This window comes from Phalaenopsis equestris, unplaced genomic scaffold (genome assembly GCF_001263595.1).
Source record: "Phalaenopsis equestris unplaced genomic scaffold, ASM126359v1 Scaffold000687, whole genome shotgun sequence".
Taxonomy (NCBI): domain Eukaryota; kingdom Viridiplantae; phylum Streptophyta; class Magnoliopsida; order Asparagales; family Orchidaceae; genus Phalaenopsis; species Phalaenopsis equestris.
Genome location: NW_018165127.1, coordinates 38,810 through 52,428, shown reverse-complemented (window position 1 = coordinate 52,428; position 13,619 = coordinate 38,810). Strand labels below are relative to the sequence as shown.

At 33.9% G+C, this 13,619-nt stretch overlaps 1 protein-coding gene across 4 annotated transcripts in view; it reads right to left on the bottom strand.

The window, feature by feature from the left end:
* LOC110030256 overlaps positions 1–10,380 on the bottom strand; it is a 33,418-nt gene extending 23,038 nt beyond the window's left edge. For all 4 annotated transcript variants that reach the window (XR_002294638.1, XR_002294636.1, XR_002294637.1 and 1 more), the window contains exons 1-3: positions 10,144–10,380; positions 1,461–1,543; positions 1,152–1,309 (exon numbers count right to left, since the gene is read on the bottom strand). Coding sequence is in view for 1 of the 4 variants with exons in the window: in XM_020732882.1 (XP_020588541.1) it covers positions 1,152–1,309; positions 1,461–1,543; positions 10,144–10,195 (293 nt within the window). In the remaining 3 variants the exon portion in view is untranslated. The remainder of the gene's footprint in view (positions 1–1,151; positions 1,310–1,460; positions 1,544–10,143) is intronic.
* Between the last annotated feature and the right edge of the window lie 3,239 nt (positions 10,381–13,619).

Genomic DNA, 13,619 nt, shown 5'->3' with positions numbered 1-13,619 from the left:
GTGTACGTTTGGATGTATGTATTATACTAACAATTTTGCTTTCTATAATTAATTAAATTATATAGAACTTGATAATTGCTTCATATGGGAAGTTGTGCTTTCCAAGGAAATTATTAATCCCATCTCCAATTCAAAATCAGCAGGGGATATCTTTATTAAAGTTTTGGTTCATCTACCATTTTCTAGCATATGTAACAAGTTGAAGCTAAAATATAATGAATATAAAGAAGGGCTATACACCAAATTCTTTCTTCTCAAAATAATAAAGCAACAAAAATGATTATAGTTGAGATATTATAGATATGATGGTTTAAAAAAAATAGCTGTCAAAGTATAACCAAAAAAAGGTTTGAAGATGCACTCATAAAGCAAGTAGCCAATGAGATCAAATAGTAAGGAAAAGTGGATTAGACCACACACTACAAAAAAATTGAAGAAAAAAACTTTGGTAAACTAGAATTAAAACCTCATATAGCAATCAACCAGAATGAATGGAAGGCGTTTCATAATTAATTCTAACCTCAAAAAATCAAAATAATGTTAATGAAAATGATGATGACAATGCTCGTCATAATACCATCATCACCATCATCAATCATACTCAACATTTCCTATTCAAATTCGATCAAAAATGTGCTTTTGGTAATCCATGTAAGGCTTTTGAATTAGATCTATTGAAATGATCAATCAACAAAATATAAACAACTTTGAATGTGCAATCTACTTTGCCCTGATATGTAGGACAAATATAGTTTCACACCAAGACATATGTAGATAGCTTTCAAATATCAATCAAAGGGCTCATTTGCGGGGACGTTTTTGAAAACGTCGCACGTCGCACGTCGCGGTACCGTTTGGATCGCGCGTTGTGTCTGCTTATCCGAAAACGCGTTACATTTTTAAACTAAACGCAGGTCGCAGGTTGAACCCTGCGGTCAACCCGCGGGCCGCGTTTCAGGATAAGGTGTTTATCCTTAAAAGCACAAGCTGTCCCAAACACACCCAAAAACGTTACATAAATAAATAGAATGCATCATCCAAATAATAAAATACACCAAATAGCATAAAGAAAGACAAAAGAAGATATATACACACTTTAAACAAATGTTAAATACAAATAAAAAAACAGAAACTGGAGTGGAGTGAATTACCCATTTAGGAGCACGAAAAGCACAAACCCTATGATAACAAGCAAGATGACGTGGCCCGCTATAATGAAATCACTTGATATGAACGCTAAAGAAAGCATGGCGATAAGACAAATGGCAAGCATCAAAAAAGTAATCTTCAGAACAGCCCATGTTGGACCCTGGATAATATGATTTAAATAACCATCAAATTCCCTTACCACAGGATTATAACATCATTAACACGATAAGACAATAAAAGATTTCGGCAAAGATTAATAAGAACACAGTTTTACCAAGTTAAATTAATCAGAAGCTATTATAAACACTCACATTAACACCGGGTGCCAAAGCTCCCAGCAGCACAGCTTCCCCGGATGAAAGGGCATTTAGGGTGCTTTCTTCCATGTCCAAGTCTGCTAGCATGAACAGGAAAATTAATTTAAGCATCAGATATATTGAATTAACAACATTAGTTCTGTGAAAATCTATGAAAAAATAGTTGCAGTATACAACAACAATAAGACTTTATCCCACTAAGTGGGGTCAGCTACATAAATCATTTTTCTCCATTGAACCATAAATGCAAAAATAATACAGGATTCAGTTTACCACAGATTAATTAGAGGTCGCTTATAGTAAGTATTAACCACCTAATAATATAGTTTTAGGGCTCCTAGAAGGTATTTGGGAAGTGGATTTCTCAGGGTGATCGTTGTGAAATAGTGAGGGAAGGTTAATATGTGTGGTTTGTGGTGTTTGGAAGAGATTGCGGGGATAAATCTGCTGTTGGACAGCAGGTTGGATGTCCACGGTGGCTGTCCTGGCTGAAATCAGAAAGTTGGGCAGTGAAACTGCAAGATACAGGCAGCGAAGAGATTTCACCGTTTGTTCCAAGTAAAAGAAAAAGAATACAACACTCTAAAGAGCAGAAATCAGAAAAAAAAAAAACTCTCAAATTCATAAAATCAGCAAAACTGAAGTTCAAAACAGGCAAAACACAAAATACATAAAGCTCCCAAATACGACATAGCCTAAATCAAAATAATAAAGAAAAAGAAAAAGAACAAAGAGAGGAATAACAAAAGAAACTGAAATAAGAAATATCCAGCACTCTTTATATTTTTGAACGTGTCTTTAATTATTTTGTCGTGTACATGTTATCATAAACATATCCAAGGGATGGCTCATTTGAATCAACAACTCTTAGCAAACTTATTAGTGGTCCTGCTAATTTTGACATAATCAAACAATCATTCCAGAATTTATTATCTAAAATGATACAAACTGTTTTTTTACCTTTAGTGTTTCTTATTAATTTCTACTCACTATATACTTACTGGTGGCAAAAGCCTATAAATCATGCTTGTATTCACGCACACTCTTTAATATAATAAAAAAAAGTAGCAGAAAGAATAGCTCCCTCTTGTCTTTTTCCTAATCAAGATAGTACCAAAATGTAATTGTAACTAAATATTGTAATCCTCTATGCACTTTTGGAAAGCTTTATCACATAAAGCATGTTACAGATATCCTTCAAAATTTAATTCAAACAATGTATAGCACAATATGACTAGTAAATATTACCATGTTTCTCATGCAACCTGTTTTTTTGTAATTTGTTGTATTGTCAGTCGCTAGTTAAATAACATTCTTTTGACCAATCCACTCAAAGACTTTAACAAATACAGAGCACAAAGTAATAGCATCTCTCTTGATGTCAAAAGCATAAACATACCTCAAAAAAATTACTTCAAGTGGATAGTAAATTAAGAAATTTATTAATGTTCTACTTCTAGTATCTATCAACTATCAGCCATCAAAGTGTATCATATTTAATTCTAACTACATCTGTAAGACTCAACAAGAATCTTACCATCTTCTTTGCAATCCATTCACAAATTAGCTCTCATTATGTGATAAGAAGGTAGCTGATATACAGAACCAACTACAGGTATTTCATCAATTGTTTTCTGAGCATAAATTGAATTCAAAACATTGAAAGGAATACAACTGTCAAAAAACCACATTACAATTGTCAAATCAATTTATATAAAGATATGCTCTTCAAATGTTCTTGCATTTGGTGATGAAAATCATGTGAAAACTTTCTTGCATGAAATTATATTGTCTTTAGCCCTACCTAACCCTGCCTAAATGTTGCTTCATTTTATTCATGCCGCCATATTTATACATAATTTCACAATGTAAGGACCTGAATTGCTTCTTTCCATCTAAACCTTTGCATTCAATGAAAGCATTCCGTGTTGGATCCATTTGCTCACGAACAAAATGAGAAGTAATGATAGGTTGACTTTTAGATGGATTCCTTCTATATATGTTCAAAGAAATGAATCAAATAATTAATCGTTATATATATAAATGAAAAAGTGTCTAGAACAACATTTGTATTCTATATTCTCCAAATCTCTAACCTATTTATATACAAAAACGAAGGTGACATTAATAAAATGAGAAGAAATTTTATGCTAGCCACATGGACTCATAGAAATAAGATGCCACCTCTTCATAATTAGACTACTATATTAGGGTCTGTTTGGGGCAACTACAACTTATTAAAAAGTTGTTGCATGGCAGTTGTGTCAAAAGTTGATGCATAGAAGTTGGTTGTTTAATTGTTTTTTATAGTTGTGTCGCAACTGTGTTGAAGTTGTTTCTGAACAAAAGACTTTTATGCCCTTGTAGTATAGTCTTGTTTAGAACATAATCAATCCCGCTAACATATTTCATACATGAAAGCAAATATTCAATTTGAATGTTACAAAATAAAAATAGACATCTCACAAAACAGATAGTAACACAACAATCAAAATTCAAAAAATGACTATTAAAATAGACCAAGTGAAGTGGGTTTCTACCAATTAAGACCATTTTTTAGACATCTCACAAAACAGATAGTAACACAACAATCAAAATTCAAAAAATGACTATTAAAATAGCAATTATAATATGATAATATTTTTTTAAAATGTGATTGGTTAAGTCACGGGATCATCCATCCTCCAACGAAACTATCCATGTCTAATCACTATTGGCGGTGGAATCCTGAACCGATTTGCCCAACTAAAGAAGTCACGGTTTACTGTTTTTCTCCTTGAACACCTATAAAAATGTCTCTCATAGCTATGTGGTTGTCGCGAAGTAAACAGAAAACATTATAATTCACAGTAATAGTATAATGTTCAAGAGGTACTTGAAGTCCTCGTGCTCATCTTTTCTGAAAGTTTAAACCACAGAATAAACTCTAAGAAGCGGCATTAGTGATAAAAAACATAGAAGAAACACTCAATTTAAGTTTTATGAAACTGTGACTTCTCAGAGAATACAGTATAAATTAATGAATTTATCACCAAGAAGACAGTAGGCCTTATAATAAAGGGGTTTTTGTTGTCTTTAAACCATATAATACAGAGCCCGTATGTGTCACATATGCATATCACCAAAAAAGGTCATCCAGAAAAACCTCAGACAGACTGAAAAAGGAGACGAACTTAGTGGTCTTCATTGAGATTTCACACGTCAAGAAACAATAGCAACATAAAGGTCATCCAGAAGAACCCATGAGGTCGTATGTGTCACATATGCATATCACCAAAAAAAGGTCATCCAGAAGAACCTCAGAAAGACTGAAAAAGGAGACGAACTTAGTGGTCTTCATTGAGATTTCACACGTCAAGAAACAATAGCAACATAAAGGTCATCCAGAAGAACCCATGAGGTTGAATATTTCATCATAGACCTCCAAAATAAAAAATAAAATATGCAATAAAAATTTACATTACATTTACACCCACGGTTGTCTCAACGGCCATCCAAATGGGGAAGAAACATGCAAAAAAACTAAAAATAACATTGAGATTCAAAAATATACATCATTACATAAACCATCAATACAATAAACAATAAATGTTTTCACAATACATTACAAATAAAGTAACAACAAAAAACATACAATTATTTCATTCAACCGTCAATTTGATATTTATAATCCGTTCTCTCAACTCTATCTTCTCCCCTGCAACTTCCCCATCATGGGTGCAAGTTTCAGGCAAAACACTTTAAGCTTGTGATAAAGATTGTCCTAGGGAATATTCATATACTTCAACAATGACATGTAAATGATTTTCATCAACCCTTTTGAAGTCAATATCGTTGCGTGAAAAATGTCGCCGAATATAGTTGTGGAGAGTCATTGTGGCGACCACAATCTGCACTTGTTTAGGAAACGAATAGTTAGGCATATCTTGTAATATGACCTATTCTATCTTTCGAACTCCAAATATTCTTTCAATGACACTGTGTAAGGATGAATGTCTCTAGTTAAACATCTATTTCCTATCCTGAGCGACATTGATAGAACTTTCAAAAACAGGTATGTGGTATTTAGTATCCAAAAGTGGTTTTAAAACCCCTCTTTGTAAGGAGCATCTAGCATCGACCAAATAATATTTAATTATATAAATAAAATAATTAATATTACAATGAAACACTTTGTCATTAGTTGAAATTCAAGCAAACCTGAGAGTGGCTGTGAAAAGTTGTATTTCTAAGTTCTTGTGGCAAATTTGAATATGTGACTGTCTTATGCACTACTTTCGCAATCAATCATAACAAATGTAAAACACATGTTAAAGTCACATAGAGTCATGACATTTTGTGTTGGTGATCTGCATCGCCCAATAAATGTGATCTTTTCATTATCCAAACACGTGCATCCACGTGTATTATGACGATCGCTCCAATACAATTCTAAAGCATTTAACAAGGGTATCTAAATTACAGTGTACATTTGAATTATGGAAAAATGAATAAATAGAATTACCTTAAAATATGGCATGTGTCGCGGGTCTTGTGAAATCTCTATGGGGATCCTTTTGAATGTTGTGTCATCGGGTTTAATAATTTCTGATGAGAAACTGACCAGAGCATTTCGCCCAATTAAAAAAATATATATTGATTGTTTTATATGAGTGTTGAAATTGCTTCATTTATCCTCTTATAGATTCATTTTGGGATAAAATGTAAAAAGTTATTGTTAAAACCTCTCTGAAAGTCATCTTAGTTGAACCGTGAAGTCCATAATTCCTAAGCAGTTCCTCCAATAGATCGATGAATACGGGTTGTGCCATACGAAATATATTGCTAAATTGTATTATGTGTCCTACTAGCAACTCCCCAGCCCACTTATAGTTAATGTATGCAGATGTCATGCAATGAAAGCGAGCAATATATGAGTAGTAGTACTCATACATCAAACACAACGCAGCTGCAATTTTTTTTTTTTGTGTCCTTCTCTGTCCATGTCATTCATTATCTATGCAACTAACACATATAAGAATCATTGAATTAGTTACTATCAGAATATGTTTTAAACAAATAACAATCATAAATAAACTCTGACAAGCAAATTAAAAATTGTACGATCTAACTTTTCTCAAAAGTAAAGAAAATAATATTGCCAAAAATAGAAAACAAGAGCATATCCAAAGTAGCATAGATATTATCCCAATGAAAAACAAATATTAATTGTCCAACTAAAAAAATGGAATTCAAGAGTTTTTGTTGTCATGAAAATAACGTAAATAATTGGCCCTACGGTCAGGAGACATAGTCATGAAAAACTCTCTCCAAGTCGGGTCTTCAAGCAACTTAATGGAGAACAAATACAACGCCCTGTCCTCATAAATTTCTGAAGGTTCTTCTTGAATTCGCATTACTTGTTGAATAGAAGTTGCATGTGACGTGTCAGGGACATTGGTGCATGAAGCAATTGACTATGAAATTTGGCTTCTAATGAAAAACACCACCTTCTTTTTTCTTTTTCTCAATCCTAGGACGCTTAGATTAACTAGTAAATTCAACTTCATTGAGGTTAGAGATGAAGGCTTCATTGGAACAAGAAGTTAGTTCAGCATCCACATACCCAATTATGCCAGCAAACCCTCTTGCTAGGGGTCCATACATGATCGTCTATGAAAACGACTTCATCAAACATACGATTCAACTTTTCTTTAAGCTCAGGGATACCATTGTACTTAAACTTTTAGTATTTGAAACGACATAAAAATTAATGAATTATTCATATGTTAATGTAAGTGAATAAATAAATAATTGGTAAGGGACTTCACGTTTCTTAAATTCTCATCTCTAATCTCTCGACTCGTCATTCTTCTGAAGCATCAATGATTCGTTTTATCGAGACCCAACCCAAATCTGTGGATCCACGTTTCAACTCTTTTTATATATTTCAGTTCTTCTTTAACTTGTCTCATTTATTTTTCAATTGCATCATATCATATTCCTCTTTTATGCGATCCCTAAACTTTTTTGTTATATTTTGTCAGTCCTCTTTATTAAAATAGGCTATTGGTTTATTTCCTAACTCAGCCTCTTTAAGACAGAGATCACAAAATATTATTTTGACATCATTATCCCATATGACAATCAAACAAGTTTCTTTGACTTTTACCGTGACGATACTAGCATGGAAAAGAACCAAGCAATATAAATGTATAGTAGAGGAAAAATAAAGTGTCATTTAAAATACCATACCTCAAAAAACCAACTGAAAAGAAACATCACAACAAACCACGAAAACCAACATCACCACTAACAGCACCACCCCCAGCATCAACACAGACCACCAACAGCACCACTACCAGGTCACTGAAAAACCACCTCAGCATCTACGCACACCACCAAGAGCACCACCTGTATTACCACGAACACTAACATCACCACTAACAACACCACCCCAGCATCAACACACACCACCAACAACACCACTCTCAGCATCAACACGCACCACCATGGCGCAACATCACCACCAACAGTACGCAACACTGTGATACAAAAAAAATATCACCCAAAACACTACTACAAACATCACCAACACAGCATATCCTTTCTCCATCAAAGAGGGCAAACCACCCAAAAGACCAACCAACAAGTAGAGCAGCAAGGTTGTTCCAATTGAACCAACAAAATGAAGGGACGATTACATACAAAACACCCAAAACATTGTATTACAAATCAGGCACCCTCTTTCATCCATCTTTCAAATTCTCACTCAAATATCAAAAGTCATGATAAAAACCCAACCAATATTTTACATTTTTATCAAATTCCCGTCTGACGATCATGGCACGCATAAATGCATCTAATTCATAGTTCAAAAAATCATCTATGGGAATTGATTTGTAAATAGCAAAGCTTCTTGTGTTCTATATGTTTATCTCAAAAATGAAATAGTGGGGAGAGCCCAACTAAGCAAGCCACCCTAATTATCATGAAAGAGAAAATGAAATTATGTATGGAATTGATTTGTAAACAGTGCACAATTGTTGTAATTATCCAAAAAAAAATTCTTCCGAGCAGAAGCCAAAAAATCACACGAAAGTCGCACTGTCCACAACAAAAAAATGAAAAACAACAAAAAACCAAATCGCAAGGAGAAAGCCACAAATGGCAAATCTTCAAACCATAAGGTAATTTCAACACCAATAGTGTAGGTTAGAGATTACCATTAGGAGAATGCCACCGAAATCAAGTATTCGGAGAAAAGGTAGGAAGGTATGAGAAGAGGAATACCGCCAGAACCCGCAAAACACAATTGGGGGGAGAGGAAGAGCTAGGGTAGACCCAAGCAAGGGGTCGAAGCGCAATAGATAGGAGAGGAGGAGAAGCTGGGGCAGAGGGTAGAAGGCAACATAGGTGTTATCACGCGAACAAAATGCAGCCACGGTTTACTCAAATAAGCTGAAAAGCCACCACAGTATTTTTCCAAATACCAGCTTCTCCCGATGTTTTCCCGCCGCGCCGCAACTAAAAAGCTGCCCCAAACGAAACCTTAGTTTTGCATGGTAAGGAGTAAGAACCTTACATCATCAATAGAAAGTAAAACTTGTGGCATATCAACTTCAGACCTACTGGGAAATAAATAAAGTTCGCTCCAAGGACTTGATGTGAGATTAAAAAACCTTTTTCCCTTCAAGTTTATTTCTCTTTCATTATTATCATCGATCCATAATTTAGTTTTGAAGATGACAAATCTAACTATAATTGCCGGAATTTTTGAATAAATCTTTTAAAGAGAATATATAGTTATTATAAATTCGTATTTATGGATAGATTACACAAATGATAAACTTGAGGACCTTCTTTCTAAAATGTTTGCTTGGATAACCAAGCCAAAAGGAAGATTAATTAAGCTGGAAGATGGTAGAAATCTTGGCTTATGAATAAGTTGAAAAGCAATTAGACTACCCTCCATAAAAGAGCTATGCCATCAGAAAGACAAATAATTTGAGCTTAATGAAGTCACCTTCATTTTTTTTTTATAATATAAGTTATATAACATAAGCAAAACAATGTAATTTCGAATAAAAACATGCATCCAAAATAATACTTAAATAATCTGAAAAGACATTCTCCACACCTATCATAAATGAATCTCTCATTTCAACATTCTCACTAGTCCCAAACAAACATCTCACGCTCGGGCTATTTGGTAGCCGGTTTTAAATAAGAATGTTTAGGCGTCAGATGGATAGACACATGAGATTTGCGTGGTATCCTGGTATGTGTCTAAATCAGCGAATGCCCTCATAAGTTTATATTTGTCTATTGGGTTTAGAGAGGACAATTATGTTGGGATTTTTTTTTTTTTTTTTTTTTTTATATTGCTTATATTGAAACTGAACATCTTTTCTTCTCTATTTTCCCAAATAAATTAAGTTAATTTTAAGCCTTAATGCAAAAATTATCCGATATACTGTAATCAATAAAAGTAGGCAAATCCACTGCAGGGAATACTGAAAAAAAAATTTAATCCAAGCATTTCAAAATCTGGGTTAACACTAATTCATAAGGATAATAAAACTTGGGTTAACATTGATGCAAAAATCAATTCTAATTAGAATACTGGGTTTAGAGGATTTGCTAGGCTCATTCAGAAGCTAAAATGCGCAAATAGGGGGAGAAAGACGAGTCTTACCTTCCTCGATGTTCTCTTTTAGGAGCGGACCGGAAGGAGGAGAAGGAGGCATCTGTCGCGGGGTGGGCTTCAACGCCGGAAGCGTCGATGTGATCGGCCGGCGAACGCTGGAATTCTGCTGGCTAATGGACGACCAACAATGAGCGATAGAGTGGTGATCGAAGAGTGACAGTAGCGACTGAAAGAAATGGGATCGTGGGGAAGCAATGAGGGAAGATTTGGCTTTGTAGGTATACGTTCCACTGTTATCAAAATTGGGATGTACAGAGATTGAATTCCAGATTAAATCGCAGCCCTTGGACGGCTGGAATTAGAATCGAGTGGTTCTCCTTAACCCAGAATGGGTTTCTAATTTTTTGGTCAAACAAGCGGGTCGGCAGGTTCAACAATCAAATTATGAAAATTTTGTTAACGGTTAATCACAGTTTTTAATTATGACATATCAGCTACATTCTACGTGATTAATTATTATCGTGGCCACCAATTACGATGTATTTAACTAATTATGGTTTGTGTGGTCAATTACTACTGTAATTTTTCACTATGAGTTCTCTCGTCAATTACGATTTCGGTAGTTATCAACTATGACATATGCGGTTATTTACTACTACAGTTTTCTATTGTGGCATCTATGGCATATGTATCTAATTGACGTTCTTGTATATATCAATTATTGTCTGTGTGTTTAATTACTGTTGTAGCTTTTGAGTATAGTCTATGCTGCAAATTAACACTATCATAACAACTTACTACGACTTTTGTGACTAAATATTGTCATTATGACCAAGAATCACATTTATTGTAGTTCAATTATAGTTATTATAGCTAAACTATTATTGTACATATATAGTTATCAATATTATAATTACATCTTCTCTAATTCAAGAAAAGATTGGACTCTTGTTCTTATAATCGTATAGTGAATTAGTTTGATTGGGTCATAGTTTTTTTCCTTTTTAGGGATTTTTGACATAAAAAATCTTAGTTTCTACTCTAGCTATTTTCCACTTATTTGTGTGTGTGTTGTATACTCGTGCAACATTGAGACTTTAAATTATCACTCTATCATTGTAAATCTTCTGACATATAATAGTTTGACACCTTCTGCAAAGAATGAAATCACTTAATTTTTTCAATTGCTAACAAATGCAATACGCAAGCTTCTCATTTTCCCGTCATTTTAGTACATAATCTTGAAGGTCAAGAAGTCAACCCTTAATTATGTTTTTCAATAATACGCATCACCTTACTGACAAACTGCCCTCATTCACACCTCTTTAAGGTCTTCTATGAAAAAAAATAGAGTCTCTAAATGATATCGCCCGACTTTTCTGTGATGCTCAATAACCAACGGTTGTGAATACTAGAGTGACACAACTACCTCAAAATCAATTGATTAGAGGTACATAGTTAGCACTCCCTCAACAAACTGAAGTTTCTCATCATAAAGCTGAATGCCTTGACTTTGCTAGCTCTACACAACCATCTCATGTGCCAAGCATGGTAGCAAACCTCCAGTACATGTGAAGAACTTAACTCAAACTTTTGTAATATGTGATGAGTTATGATGACTAATACAAGAAAGAATGAATGAAAATCATTTCTCTGCTCGACTTAATTCTCAAGTCCTCTTTGTTGACGGAGACCACCCTTGAACACCCTATTTTAACAGGGTTAAGCTTCTAAGCATTGATTAATATGATGAAAATTTATGAACACGATTATATTGAAAACATTATACAATGATCTTTTGCACACTCTTTTGACAAGTTCCTTTTTTTATTGTTAAGATCCAAGCATTTGCTTGGTTTTATTTACTCCTATAGGGAATAATTCATATCTTTTTTGAGCCTATTAAACTATTTATAGAGTAATCATCACAAATCGAAGGATTATCAATGATTATAGTTCTCTTTTTAGGATTCGTCAAAGAAAGGGAGAAACACTGAAAGATTAATTTTGTTGTATACTCCAATACTTGATGTCAACTTTCATTACAGTCTCGAAAGGTCATTTACATCAATGTCTTATGCAATGTTATGGTGGGTAATCCTTTTGCATTTTATAAAGTCTATGAGAATCGACTCTAGGCTAAGTGGCTAGTTTTCATTAGAACCTCAAGTAGAAGTTCATGTCAATATTTAAACATAACAATAAGATCAACCACTGAGCATGGATGTCTGGCACAAAAGTGCTCTCTCAACGCCCCCACATCATGTTATTAAGAAAAAGCTTTGATTAATAGTTTATGATAGGTTAAACATTCTTTATAAATTTCATTTCAATTTTATTCATAATAGGTTAACACCTTTGAACACATTTGACAAAATAACCTAGAATGGGTTTAACATCCTTACTGGATTTCATTTGACTTTATCCATAATATTTTAATGTCAACGAGCAACTCTGACAAAATAACCTGAGACGACTCTAAAATTTTTAATGGATTTCCTACGAACTCTTCCAAAATATGTTATAATTGCAAGTAGATGTTTTGACTAACAACCTCGGGTATATCAAATAGCTTTGATAGATTATTCATATAAATGACCTCAAATTGGTCAAACATCCTTGGTGGGTTATTCAACTACATGGTCTCAAACTGGTTGAACATCCTTGATGGTTTATTCATATAAATGATATAAATTTGGCCGAACATCCTTGATAAATTATTCATATGTGTAACCTCAATTGAGTTGAATATTCTTTGTATATTATTTATATAAATGACCTCACATCGATTGAATATCCCTGGTGGATCACACATAGATTCTCAACTAAAAATAGTCTCAGTTTAATACAGTCATATGATTAGAGCCTACATTAATTTTAATGCTTAAAATTATAAATTAACTAAATTTCAAATCTAGTATGTTGGGTGATGGAGGGCCATTGCCTCCATCACCAACCACTACCATCATCATCAGATCATCTTTTGACTATCGTTATGTCAAATTACTGATGATCGACAATCATCATTATTGTAGTACACTATCATTTTTGATGAATCATCATCTTATAGTTTTTGTTATGTGGATCACAAATAAACCCCATTGGTTGGGTGTATCTTCAATATCGTTAGATCATCATCTTCAGGTTGTCACTGTGTTAAATCAGCATCACAAGATTGTTCTAGATGGTGGAATGTCATCACCCAACTATTATCATTCTCAGGTCATTGTCTGCTATGACGTAGAGTGAAGCAATGAATTCATAGTGATTATAGTGCATTCGATCGACCAAATGGACATGATTTTGAGGCGGGGATGTCTCATAAAATAGATGTAAGGTTGCATTACTCCCATCTTCTTTCATTGCTCAATGACGACCAACTTTTACTACTTCGAGATGACCAACACTTGATGCTTCAGGGAGAACTTCAATTGCCAGAACATGTTGATCTCCCTTAAATGAGTTGCACAATCAATCGTATCTAGAATCATCTACATATGATGACTAATCAATATTTGCGCGAC